General features: G+C 38.2%; 1 protein-coding gene across 1 annotated transcript in view; it reads left to right on the top strand.

Annotated features, from left to right (window-relative positions):
• The window catches only part of COPG2 (COPI coat complex subunit gamma 2), a 132,519-nt gene that overhangs the window by 53,996 nt on the left and 64,548 nt on the right, over positions 1-13,975 (top strand). The window contains exons 10-17 of the mRNA XM_028525344.2: positions 2,188-2,321; positions 2,995-3,062; positions 5,226-5,414; positions 8,696-8,791; positions 9,100-9,343; positions 11,696-11,771; positions 12,595-12,698; positions 13,210-13,335. Of these exons, the coding sequence (XP_028381145.1) occupies positions 2,188-2,321; positions 2,995-3,062; positions 5,226-5,414; positions 8,696-8,791; positions 9,100-9,343; positions 11,696-11,771; positions 12,595-12,698; positions 13,210-13,335 (1,037 nt within the window). The remainder of the gene's footprint in view (positions 1-2,187; positions 2,322-2,994; positions 3,063-5,225; positions 5,415-8,695; positions 8,792-9,099; positions 9,344-11,695; positions 11,772-12,594; positions 12,699-13,209; positions 13,336-13,975) is intronic.

Genomic DNA, 13,975 nt, shown 5'->3' with positions numbered 1-13,975 from the left:
GTACTGGTTGTTTTTTGTTTCTAAATTGTTGTTGTCCTTCTTTTGGCTGTGTGAGGAAGCACAGTGTGTCTATCTACACCTCCATCTTGGCTGGAAATCCTGTATTATCTTTTATATCACTTTACATATTTACCATTTCTGGTGTTCTTTATTTCTCCTTTATTATTCATGTAACTTTTAGAGTCAATATTTCAGTCTAAAGAACTTCCTTTGTATTTTTAGTAAATCAGATCTATTAATGCATTCCCTCTGTTGTTGCTTTCTGGGAATGTCCTTTTTCAACCCTCATTTTTGGAGGATAATTTTGCTGGATATAGAATTCTGTATTTTTATTTCAGCACTTTGAACATGGCATTTTCCTGCCCTATCCCATTGTTTTAGGTGAAAAGTCAGCCTTTTATTGTATTGGTGCTCCTCTAACATGATCAGTAGTTTTTATCTTTCTGCTGTCAAAATTTTTCTTCGTCTTACGCTTTCAGCAGTCTGTGGTGAGTCAGTGTGTAAATTTTTTTATATTTATGCTGCTCGGGGATAGTGGAGCTTCTTAAGTGCATAGACTAATGTTTTTCATCAAATTTAGGAAGTTTTTAGCCATTATTTCTTCAGATACTCATTTTGTCCCTTTGTCTCCTTTCCTTCTGAGATTCCCGTCGGGCAGATGTTGCTACACTTGGTCATATTCCACAAGTCTCTAAAGCTTTGTTCTTTTCTCTTCATTCTTTTTTCTGTATTTTCCTCAGCTGGATTATGTCAGGTTATCTATCTTCAAGTTGACTGGTCCTTTCTGCTGCCAGTGCAAACCAGCTGTTGAGCTGCAGATTTAAATTTTGATTCCAGTCATTGTACTTTCCAAATACAGAATTTCTATTTGGTTTCTTTTTTAAAAAATCTCATTTCTGTCTCTATATTAATATTTTCTTTAGTGAGGCATGATTGTCATGTCTTTAATTCTTTAGATGTAGTTTCCTTTACTTCTTTGAACACATTATATTAGTTGACATAAGTCTTTGCCTAATTAATCAGACATCTATGCTTCCTCAGGAATAACGTCTGTTGATCACCTCACTGCCCTGGCCCCAGTACATGCGCTATACTTTACTGTTTCTTTGTGTGTATCATAAATTTTTGTCAAAAACTGGGTATTTTAAGTAATATGATGCGGTAATTCTGGTCATCAGATTTCCCCCTTCCCTGTCCTCAGAGTTTGTTTTTGTTGCTGCGTAGTGATTCTCAGGGCTAATTCAGCAGCCCTTACTCTTTATCATGGGCAGTTGTTGAAGTCTTTGCTTGGTTAGCTGAGCCATCAGATAATGATGTGACAGGTTTTCTTAAGTCTTTTAAACCAACATGTCTCCTACCTTTTTCCAATGGCCGTTTTGTGTGTCGGGGCATGCCTTCCATGCCCTTGCAGCTCACAACTCGGTCTCAGGCTTCACTTCCTGCTTGCACAGAACCTCCGAGTCAAGCATAGGTGAGCGATGAGGGCTCTCTCAGGTTTTTCCTGGGTATTCGCTCAGCCCTCTACATCTGCATGGCCTTTTAGATCCCCAGGAATATGTCAGAAATTGTCAAAGTCCAACTGGAATCCTTGCCTCTGGCAAATGCAGTGCTACACAATTGCTATTGATTTGGGGGGGACAGACTTCCTAGGGATATGGGGCTTTGCTCATTAAATGAGCCTGTGAATCAGATGAAATAAAGACTAGCTCCATGAATGGGACTTTTGTAGTAAGCACCAGTCAGGTCAGATAGTGACAGTTCTCTGGGGACAGGGCTTATGAGGGAGCTCCACACACATTCACCTCCTTCAGTGGCTGCTGGGCCTCTTGTTCTCACAGCTACTGTGGTTCTGAGGCTGCTGGTTTCCAAGGCTACCCTGAAACTAGGAAGAGGGGATGGAAACAGAGCAAGTTAAAACACCAGAAAGCTTATTGTTCTTATATTTAGCTGTTTTTCTTGCGTAAATGTTCCCAGAATTGTTGCAAGCCTTTGATCAATTTCTAGAGTGATGAAAAGGTTGATTTTGAAAATTCATGCTGGTTTCTCATTGTTTTTTATGAAGGAGTGGATTTTCAGAGGTCCTTCATCCGTAATTCCAAAAGTTTCTCAATCTGTCTGCTTCTAACCACTATGCACATTGCATTTTTTTTGATATCTAATGATGGCCTGTGTATGTTTTATTGTCAGCCACGAAAGTCCACTCTTTGATTTCATTGAGAGCTGCTTGCGAAATAAGCATGAAATGGTTATTTATGAAGCTGCTTCAGCTATCATCCATCTTCCTAACTGTACTGCAAGAGAGTTGGCTCCTGCTGTTTCAGGTTGGTTGTATATTTGATAGTTGGCTTTTGTTTATATTCTTATGTTTGTTTTAAGCTCCACAGGTCTGCAGGATAAGGATTAGGAATGATTTTTTAATCTTAGCTCTGTATGTGTGTGTAGCCTTTGCATTCTGATATGTCGATATTGTTACTTACTTGTTCTGAAGTTACCATTTTCCCAAATAAAACATTTAAAAAATAACCTGGCAGGTGTTGCTCAGTGGATTGAGCAGCAGCCTGAGAACTGAAAGATCACTGGTTCAATTCCCGGTCAGGGCACGTGCCTAGGTTGCAGGCCAGGTCCCCAGATGGTGGCATGAGAAAGGCAACTGATAGATGTTTCTCTCCCTCCCTTCCCCTCTCTTAAATAAATAATATCTTTTTTAAGTAACTTTAATGCATTCCGTTCTCCTTAATATTTAAAAAACCCATTTGCTCTTATAAGTACTCCTCTATATAAATTCTTTTAGAAAAAGAATGAACTTTGTATTCTATATTTTGAAGTTTTTATAGCTCAACAAAAAGTGCTTTTTCTATTTTCCACGTGAATTTTTTATGCTGTTACTTAATTTCCTTATGCATATTTTTAATATGATTTTTCATGCAGTGTGTTTTCAGATACATGTTATATGATGAAATGAGCTATAGGCACAATGTCTTTTTTCTCTTCTAGTTCTTCAGTTGTTCTGTAGCTCTCCTAAGCCAGCTTTGAGATATGCAGCTGTGAGGACCTTGAACAAGGTAGGTGTCCCTTTGCTATTGGCATTTATATCAATGTTTGATTGATAAACTCATTGTGAAGCATTTGGCTTTCCCTCCAAGGTTACTAAATGTGATTTATGGGCTTCAGTTCTATAGCATTTCACTTGTATTTGTGGACTTAGGTTTGGCCATTTTTACTACTATTCAATTGAAGAATATAATTTATTTCTGAGTTTTAAGCACTTTATTATAGTCACAAACCACACTGTCCAATATGATGACCTTTAGCCATAAGTTGCTGTTTCCATTTGAATTAAATAAAATTAAAAATTCAGTTCCTCAGTCACTCTAGTCACAATTCAAGTGCTGAGTAGCTGCATATGAGGTTAGCAACTACCACCTTGGATGGTGGGGCCGTGGAACATTTCCAGCACTGCAGAAAGTACGCTTAGACGGTGCTGGTCTGTGGTAGCACTGTCCAGCAGAAACAACACCTGAGTCACATGAAATTTTAAATTTTGTAATAAACACATTAAAATTTTTTTAAGTTGAAATTAATTTTAATAATATATTTTACTTACCTTAGTATGTATAAAATGTCATATTAACATGTAATTCATATAACATTTTTAAGGACATATTTTGCCTTTTATTCATACTAAGTCTATTATTTATTTTAGATTTATAGCATATCTCAACTTGCACTGGCCACATTTCAGATGCTCAGCAGCCACATGTGGCTGTTGGCTACCATTTAGCGTGGGTCTAGAGGATACAGTACAGACACACAGAATAAATTAAACAACCATAAAGATTTTAAGTGAAAGCTTAATTTAGTAGACTTGTCACAAGGCAGTATGTGCTTGATTATAGATTGTTTGAACAGCTAGAGGAGAGAGAAGTTTAGAGCAGCCATGGGAAAGATTTTATAGAACAATGTGAGTTGTATTTAAAAGAGTTGATACGGGTTCACACTCCTTTATCTATGATCGTGAAGCCAGGCGTGTCTCAGAATTCTGTATTTTGTGGAATTTAGAAAGCTTATGTGATACATACTAATTCCACTGGGCCTGGAGCAGTACCCATCATAAGACACATTAATATTTCTGCACTATACATATGACTATCCCCACACTAAATGCAGTAAATTAAGACTTAATTAGTTTCACATTAGTTTTGAGTCATTTTTCTGTTAACTGAGTTTTGATGCCAGTACTTTGCTGTCTTCAAATTTTTCTATTAATAGGTAAATGACACGGACAGAAAGAAGCAGGCGAATGATAGCCATGTTTTTGTGACCATGAGCAATCCAATGTGGCTTTAATACAGAGGTGTTGCCACTGTCAGGTGGCCTCAGCTGGTTGGAGCGTCATCCTCTACACCCAAAGGTTGCAGGTTCCATTCCTGGTCAGGGCACATACCTAAGTTATGGGTTCAGTCCCCCACTGGGACATGTATGGAAGGCAACCAATTGATGTTTCTCCCTTACATCGATGTTGTTCTCTTTCTCCATCCTCTATCTTTAAAATCAATGAACGTATCCTTGGATGAGGATTTGAAGACAAAATATAGATGTTTTCTGAGTGATACGATAATAACAATCTTTGAGCAGTATTTACCATACAAGGTCCTATTTCCAGAGATCCTAACATCTAGTCGAATAGACATTCTTTATACATGTACTGTAAGGAAAACAGGCTGTGATACTGTTAGAAAGGTTATAGAAACCTGAGAAGAGAAAGTGCTATACTGCATTGTAACTATGGTTGTTAATCATTTATCAAATGATATATCATACCTTCTTTTTTTAATCTTTTTTTTTAATCTTTACCCAAGGACATTCTTCCATTGCTTTTTTTTGGGGTGGGGTGGAGAGAGAGAGAGAAACATCAGTTGGTCGCCTTCTTGTATGCACCCCGACCAGGGATCAAACCTGTAACCTGGGTGTGTGCCCTGACTGGGAATTGTACCAGGGACCTTGTGGTCTACAGGATGACACTCCCACCAACTGAGCCACACTGGCCAGTGCTATCATACCCTTTTATTCTTGAAACAATTACTTTTAACTTAGGTGGTTCTGTTTAGATTTTTAAAAGCACTTACCTTAAAATAAAATTTCTATTTTGCTCCTCTTTCATTTAAAAAAAAATTCTGGTCTTTATTAATAGCAATTGCTCAATATTTTTCTTGCCCTTCCACAAGGTGGCAATGAAGCACCCCTCTGCTGTTACTGCCTGCAATCTGGACTTAGAAAACTTGATCACAGACTCAAACAGAAGCATTGCCACCCTGGCCATTACTACTCTCCTCAAAACAGGCAGTGAGAGCAGTGTGGACAGACTCATGAAGCAGATATCTTCTTTTGTGTCTGAAATCTCAGATGAGTTCAAGGTAAGAGTTTAAACATGGTCATGTTTTCTTCCATTCGCTGTGGCTTGCCTATTTCTTACAGTATCTTTTGGTGAGCAAAGGTTTTAAATGTTTACGAACTCTAATTTATTAATTTTTTTCTTTCGCAGTTATTGCTTTCTGTGTTCTATACTTTTTAAAAAACTTTGACTACTTCCACATCTTAAAGATAGTGCCTCATGTTTTATTCTAAATGTTTTATGGTTTTAGTTTTTATATTTTGGTCTGTAATCCAACTTGAGTTAATATTTGTGTATTGTGTGTGATAAGTTCAGTTTTTTCCCCATACTAATATTTAGTCATTCCAATATAATTTATTGAAAAGACAAAGTGATACACTTGGGAATCTTTGTCTGAAAAGCAAGTAACCAAAAAATTGTAAGTATATTTCTGGGCTCCTTCTCATTTTCCATTGATCTGTTTGTCAGTGCTATGCCAGTACCACACTGTACTTATTATTATAGTTTTATAGTAACTCTCAAATTTCAAGAAGTGTCATCTTCCAACTTTGTCCTTCTTAATATTCTCGTTCATTACATTTCAATATAAAATTTGAAATCAGTTGATACTTTCTATAAAACAAAGCTTGTTAGGATATCATCAGTTGGGGTTGTTTGACTGACATTTTAACAATATTAATTCCTTCAGTTCATGAATATGGTATACCTTTTTCTTTATTTAGGTCTTTACTCTGAGCATTGTTTTTTTTGTTTTAATCATCACCGAGGATATGTTTATTGACTTTAGAGAGAGACAGAGGTAGGGGGAGAGAGAGAGAAAGAGAAACATCAACTGACTGCCTGTCATACGCACCCTGACTAGGCATCAAACCCTCAACCTAACCAGAAATCGTAACCTGACCAGAAATTGAACCCGCAGCCTTTTGAAGTATGGGATGATACTCCAGCCAACTGAGCCACCTGGGCAGGGCTCTGAGCACTGTTTTGTAGCATGTATTCTAGAGGATCTTGCACATCTTTTGTTAAATTTATATATGAATATTCTATGCTTGTGACTCTACTTTATTAATTTCTATTTCATTGTTTGCTACTAGTATATAAAAAAATCCCCTCCTTTTTTTTACTTGCCCCTAACTTGATATGTTTGCTGACTATCCTCATTAGTTCTAGTAGTTGCTGTAGACATTCCTTAGGGTTGTGTATGTAAATAATCATGTTATCTCTTAACAGAGACAGCGGTACTTCTTCATTTCCAATCCAAATGCGTTTTCTTGCCTTATTAAAATGGCTAGGACTACCAGTACAGTGCTGAATAGAACTGTTGAGTATGTGTTTAAGATAATCAGAACAGTAAATTTCAGTTAGAAGAGTTAAAATAGATTTTATTTTTTGTCTTCTCAAAGAGTATAATTGACCATATTTACTCTCTTATAGTATATATTCTAGACTTTTTAAAAAAGATTTTATTTTATTTTTAGAGTGAGGGGAAGGTAGTAAGAAAGAGAGGGAGAGAAATGTCAATGTGTGGTTGCCTCTCGTGTGCCCACCACTGGGGACCTGGTCCACAACCCAAGCAGGTGCCCTGACAGGGAATCAGTCCAGCGACCCTTTGATTAGCAGACCAGCCCTCAGTCTACTGAGCCACACCAGCCAGGGCTATATCCAGTCTTTTAGAAAACAAACTTAGCCTGTATATTCAAGCAGACATCTTGAATCTTTGGGGAACCTATGAAGGTCATTTTATATTATAGTTTACTGAATGAATCATCTATGCTTGAACATTTAGATAATTTATAATACTTTGCAGTTACAAATAATGCTGCAGTGGATAACCTTGTGAGTGTGTTACCTCAGATGTGGGAGATACACCTTTAGGGTAATCCCTAGAAGTTCACGTGCTAGGTTGAAGGATAAGGAAATATGTGGTTTTGCAGAGAATGTTCAGATCTAGCAGCAGTGTATACGAGTGTCAGCTTCCCCATAGCCTCACTGATGGAGTGTATCGTACTTTGATGTTTTGCCAACCCGATGGGTAAGAAAGCGTGTCTCAGTGTAGTTTTAATTTGGATTTTTTTTGTCATGAGGAAAGTTAAACACGTTTTCATATTTTTAAGGATCATAATATTGCCTGCTCATATCATTTCCCCATTTTCTATAGGATTTTTGGTGTTTTGTATCTTAAGGATATTAGTTCTGTATCTATGAAATATTATGTTTTCTCTCAGTTTGTCATTTGTCTTTTGACTTTTTATGATGTCTTTTGTTGTACAAAAGTTTACTTTGATATAGTCAAATTTGTCACTTTTCTTTAATTGCTTTGACTTTAGAGTAATAGAAAGCTTTCCCCTTCAGATTATAGAATCTGAATAGGCAGATAAGCATTTGCCCATGTTTTCTATTTTTTCTTTCTAAATATATTTTATTGATTATGCTATTACAGTTGTCCCATTTTTTCTCCCTTTTATTCCCCTCCGCCCTGTATACCCTTCCCACCAGCATTCCCCCACCTTAGTTCATGTCCATGGGTCATACATATAAGTTCTTTGGCTTCTCCATTTCCCATGTTATTCTTAATCCCCGTCTATTTTATACCTACCATTTATGCTTCTTATTCCCTGTATCCTTTCCCCCATCCTTCCCCCATTCCTCTCCCTGCTGATAACCCTCCACATGATCTCTGTTTCTGTGAATCTGTTCCTGTTCTAGTTGTTTACTTTGTTTGTTTTTGTTTGTTTTTGCTTGTTTTTGCTTTTTTAGGCTCGGTTGTTGATAGCTGTGAGTATGTTGTCATTTCACCACTTGAATTTTTTATCTTCTTTTTCTTAGATAAGTCCCTTTAACATTTCATTTAATCAGGGCTTGGTGATGATGAGCTCCTTTAACTTGACCTTATCTGGGAAGCACTTTATCTGCCCTTCCATTCTAAATGGTAGCTTTGCTGGATTGAGTAACTTTGGATGTAGGTTCGCTTTTCTGGCGGTTATTATTTTTTGTTTTTAAATTGTCCTTCTTTTGGTTGTGCGAGGAGGCAAAGAGTATCTCCCTACACCTCTGTCTTGGCTGGAAGTCAGGAATGGGGTCTCTTGAATGAACATACTATTTTCCCTTGAGGTCTCCTTGCTTAACTTTAATGAAGAACCATTGTCATTTTGAATAACTACAGTGTCTCCTTAGCTTGCAGTATATAAGAATGTATGCTTAGTAGCTAAAGTTATGAAGATGAACTTTTTTCTGTTTTTTTTATGGGCAGTAGTTGTACAGTCATTATAAAAGTGAATGGCCATTTTGTTTGTTTTTCTACAGGTGGTGGTTGTGCAGGCAATTAGTGCTCTCTGTCAGAAATACCCTCGAAAGCACAGCGTCATGATGACTTTCCTCTCCAACATGCTCCGAGATGATGTAGGTGGACCACTTTTTAATCACAGGAAGTTCTCTTAAATTATGATCCCCATTAAATACCATGGTATTTAAAGTAGCTTTCTTTACCATCTCAGCATGCCCCTCAGATAGTGTGCCTGCTTCTGGCTGCTGACCAATGATTACGGAACACACTGTTGCTTTGACTTTCCCGCTTGCAGAAAAAACACTTCTGTTTCTTTCATAAAGGAAGGAAAACGAAATTTTAATATTATAAGCATGAGCCTTGGAGTATAAGCATTTCTCCAAAGAGCATCCTCAGAACGAACAGCAGTTTTCTCTTTTGCCAGGGAGGCTTCGAATATAAGCGGGCCATTGTGGACTGCATCATCAGCATTGTGGAAGAGAACCCTGAGAGCAAAGAAGCAGGTCTAGCTCACCTCTGCGAATTCATTGAGGACTGTGAACACACTGTTCTGGCGACAAAGATTCTACACTTGTTGGGCAAAGAGGGCCCCAGAACGCCTGTCCCGTCCAAGTACATTCGCTTCATTTTCAACAGGGTCGTACTGGAGAATGAGGCTGTCAGAGCTGGTGAGTCATTGGAACACTGAGAATGATGTAACTGCCGATCTTTTGAAACGCTTCACTCCAAGGGGGTGGTGATGAAATTGGACAGTGAAGTTGCAAGGTCTTCTTCATGGTGGGATCTTAATGCGTAATTAAGCCCCAGGTCTACAACTCTTTCTCTGTACTCCAGTATCCATCCCGGTTTCTGCCTTACAGTAGAGATGAATAACCTTGATGTGCAGTATGACAGGAATACTATGCAGGCATCATTCATGTTTTCAGAGTTCTAGCCATAAGTATGAATGAATGTCTGGGAAGTGTATGTGTGTCTGTGTATCTTAAACCAGTCTTAGGAATGTTTTACTTTCTCCTCCCTAATCATTTCTTCCTCTTAGCATATGAACAGGTCCAGATCTCTTCTATTAAAAACATAAGCCCTCCATTGATCAGTCGTCTCTGTTTAGCTACTGCCCATACTTCCCCTGTCTGATAACCTTGAAGTAGCTATTACTAGCTGCCACTGTGGACTTATTTCCATTTTCTTCAACTCACTATAATGTAGTTTCTCCCGTAAAAATCCTCTGAAGCGATTTCTAAAAAAATATTATAAGCTGGCTGGAAATCAAGTTAGACGATGTCATGTTTTCATCTTTGTTCCCCTCTCAGGCAGCTGCATGTGCTGCTGAGTAAACACTTCACGGCACTCTCCCCCTCGGCTTCCCGGGAGCATCTTTCCGTCACTCCCAGTCTTACTCGTAGGGCTTCTCTCCCAGTCCTTGAAGTGTTAGTTTTCCGTAGGGGTTTGTCTTCTCAACATACACCTTCTTTTCTGGCGATTCTTTTCGGAGCTCTGCTGACGGGCCATGACATGGCAGTCATGTGTCTTTCCTCCATTCGTGTGCCCCGTGATCAGAGGCCATTCAGCCCGAAGTGCAGACTCGCCCAAACTGAAATCTTCACCTTTATCATTTCCTCAGTTGCAAAGGCAGAAATGTATTCCACTGTTTTACAACCCCATCTGTTCTTTAGCAAAATTCTATCAGTTTTGTCTCCTTCATATTTCTTTTTTTTTAATATTTGTAGTGTATTTTTAATGTTAATGTGTTTTTTTAAGATTTTATTTATTTATTTTTAGAGAGGGAAGGGAGGGAGAGAGGAGAGACAGAGAGAAACATCAGTGTGCGGTTGCTGGGGGCCATGGCCTGCAACCCAAGCATGTACCCTGACTGGGAATCGAACCTGCGACACTTTGGTTCGCAGCCCACGCTCAATCCACTGAGCTATGCCAGCCAGGGCTTTCCTTCATATTTCTTCATTCTCTTGTTTCTCTATGTTAATGGGTGCTGCTTTAGGCGCTCGTTCTTCTCAGGTGCCCAACTAGTCTGAGGGCTTCTAGTTTCATACAGATGGGTCTGCTCTCCACACTCTGCTACAGAAATGGTCTTTGCGTACAAAATCTGCTTACAAATTTCGGGTGGCACACTCTGCTACAAATACAGATTTATCCTGTACGTAACATCCTTTGATAATAACTTGGAGGCTAAACCACAGTCTGCTTTTGTTTTATCTCTTGTCTCTCACTTGTCCCCTCCTGCCCTCCAGCCTGGGTTCTATTCTTCAGCCTTCCCCTCCGGAGTCTAGGGTCCAGTATTGCACCATCCTTTCTTCACTGGGTTGAGGGCCTTTGCACTTGTCGTTCTGTCTGCCTCCAGTACTGTTTTCCTCCCTTTTCCCTTTGGGCTAATTCTACTCATTCTTCAAAATTTAGCTTAAGTAATATGTTAACTTCCTGTCTTACTTTTCCTTCACACATTTTTATTTAAATTCCTTTCTCTGTATTCACTTGGCTTCCTGGATGTAGTTTTAATCATGGGCTTACTATGCTGTGTGGTGATTATGTCTTTACTTACCTGTCTTTCCCACTAGAGTACATCTCCTTCGAGGCAGGGGCTTGGTCTTTTATTTTCCTATGCCCTAGCACCTACCAGAGTTTCTTACAAAAGTTAGGTGAGTAATAGATCATTGTTGAGTAGAGTGAGTTTCAGTAATAGGGCAAATTTCATGCTAGGACCTGGTTGTTTGAGATTAGAGCTTAATTCTATCAGTGTATTATATAAGAGGTTGTGGTTAGGGTGGAGCATAGCTCGTAAAAGAAATATATATGATTATTTTTCTACAATGCATTGAGGATTTTCCTATTCAGAGCTCTCTTAGGCTGGCAGGTTTCTGTTTATGCTTAAATGGGTCAATGAAATAAGATCAAGAAACAATAGAACAATAAGTGAGTTTATTCCCACTAAACATGGGGAAGCTTCTTTAATATTTTTTGAACGATTGTTACTTAATGCTGTTGTGTCATTTTATGCTTTATTATAGCTGCTGTGAGTGCTTTGGCTAAATTTGGGGCTCAGAATGAGAATCTTCTTCCAAGCATCCTCGTACTCTTACAAAGGTGAGTAAAAGAATGTCTTTTTTAAAAAGAAAAGAACCTCCATATTGCTGAATAGAGAGTTCCTCATTGTACCATATCAAATGCATTGCAGGGCTTAGGAGTAGAGCTGATGGAGTGAGTGAGGAGCAAATGGCATTTTTGTTCTGTTCTAGCAAATTTTATATGCTCAATACATATAAAATTTGACTTTGAATTTCTCTTTGTATGATTTTGAGAAAGTGACTTAAAAGCATGGGCCTCAATTTGTATAATAGGGGCCAACTTCAAAGTCATTCATTAAGTAGAATCAGCTTTTCATGGTCTCCATGACTCCCTATTTGATGAGGAAAAGACTTGGTGTTAGCAAAATCTGTGATTACATCTTGTGATTGAAGCAGAAAAATTACAAGCCAAAGGCTGACTGGTTTAAATGAAACAAATTGCCATCTGAATAGCAACAATGCCTGGATTTTTAATGCTTTTTAGTATCCTTAGAACGTCTAATAGTCACACTTCTTAATGATAAAGAAGTCTGCGTCTTTACCAGGATCCTGTGGTTGCAGATCTAAGAAAAGACTACAAACTGCTCTCATGTTATTGTGTTCTTCCTAATTATTTTAGTGCCTACTTATATAGTGCTTTGATTCATAATGGCAGTGTTTCTTTACCAATTGATAGCAGTGCCCAAGATTTATGAAGATTTTAGGATACACCCTTGACTATTGTGGAGTTCTTTTATAATAAGGTAGTATCAGATGGCCTGATTGTGTCCTTTAGGTATGGTGGTGAAGGTCTTGGGAATCTTTAGGGTGCTGTGACATGCCTATTCGTATCCCCCGGACAGGTGTATGATGGATACTGATGATGAGGTACGGGACAGAGCTACCTTCTATCTGAATGTGCTGCAGCAGAGGCAGATGGCACTGAATGCTACATATATCTTCAATGGTCAGTGAGAGCCAAGGATGTAGACAAATGTACTTTTGTTCCCAAGGTGGTGTTTTGGAAGCCTATCTTATCATTTACGTAAGAGCTGACTTCACTAGGCACAATGCTTGGTTTTTGTCTTTGAATGCATTTCCATTTTTAGGGAACCCCAAAGTATGTAAAAACCCAAAGAATATTGCTTATTTCAGATCCTCCTTGAGTTCCTTTTTGGATGGGTTTACCTTTTCTCCTTTTCTTATGCTACCATTGTTTCCCATGTGGCTAAGTTGCACTTTCTTCTGGAAGGTATTTACATTTTGTTGAAAATGCTTATGCTCTGCTCCCATGCTTCCCTGGATAAAATTATAAGGAAGTTCTATGTAATACCCTTTACTTTTAATTATTTAGGTTATAAAGTATGTAGCTATATTTCTTTCCCTTCAGAAAGCATAGATAAATAGTATAAATCTGGGCCTCTCTGAATCCTAGCATTGGCAAGAAGTTACAATGCTGAGACTTCTCTGTTTCATAGGTCTGACAGTCTCTGTACCAGGGATGGAGAAGGCCTTACACCAGTACACACTGGAGCCCTCGGAGAAACCCTTTGACATGAAGTCTGTTCCTCTTGCTATGGCTCCTGTCTTTGAGCAAAAAGCAGGTAATGGGAACACTTCTCTGTATAGCATATTTTATTAGCATATTTTCTTTGATCCTTCCTCTGTTTGTCACTCCAAATTTCTAGATCTTTTAGAAGATGACTTTTTAATTAGGTTTTTAAAAACATCTTCCTGGTTTTTGCATAAAAGCTATAATGTGAAGCGTGGCCCAGATTGCAAGTTTTTTCTGTCTCACTGCCCATGGGACAGCATCGGGAGCTGTCGTCGCTGCACGTCTCAGGACAGTAGCTGTGCTGCTACCTATTTTTATTTCCCAAAATTGGTAATTTCTTAATTTTGCTCTGGAGGTTTATCTCAAAAGATGTGTGAGACAAAATCATAAAAAATATTCCCAAGGCATATCTAACTTTAAAACTCAAAAAAAAAGGAAAGGAACAAATGTTTAGTGGTCAGAACTGAGAATGAACAATATTCTTGACTTTGAACATTTCCAGTTTTTCTGTTGATACTATACAAGTAATTTTTCCTATATGAATCACGAGAAGATTTGTTTTATGAATTGTTCCTTAAGAGTATTTTTTGTACATCCTGGCCCATTTAAAGCAAATCCTATATTTTTAGCGCTTACTTTATTATATCACGAAATACGTTCGCTAAATACATTTTAATTTGAATGTCCCT

Source organism: Phyllostomus discolor, chromosome 10 (genome assembly GCF_004126475.2).
Source record: "Phyllostomus discolor isolate MPI-MPIP mPhyDis1 chromosome 10, mPhyDis1.pri.v3, whole genome shotgun sequence".
In the NCBI taxonomy this organism is placed as follows: domain Eukaryota; kingdom Metazoa; phylum Chordata; class Mammalia; order Chiroptera; family Phyllostomidae; genus Phyllostomus; species Phyllostomus discolor.
This window is presented reverse-complemented; position numbering and strand designations above follow the sequence as displayed.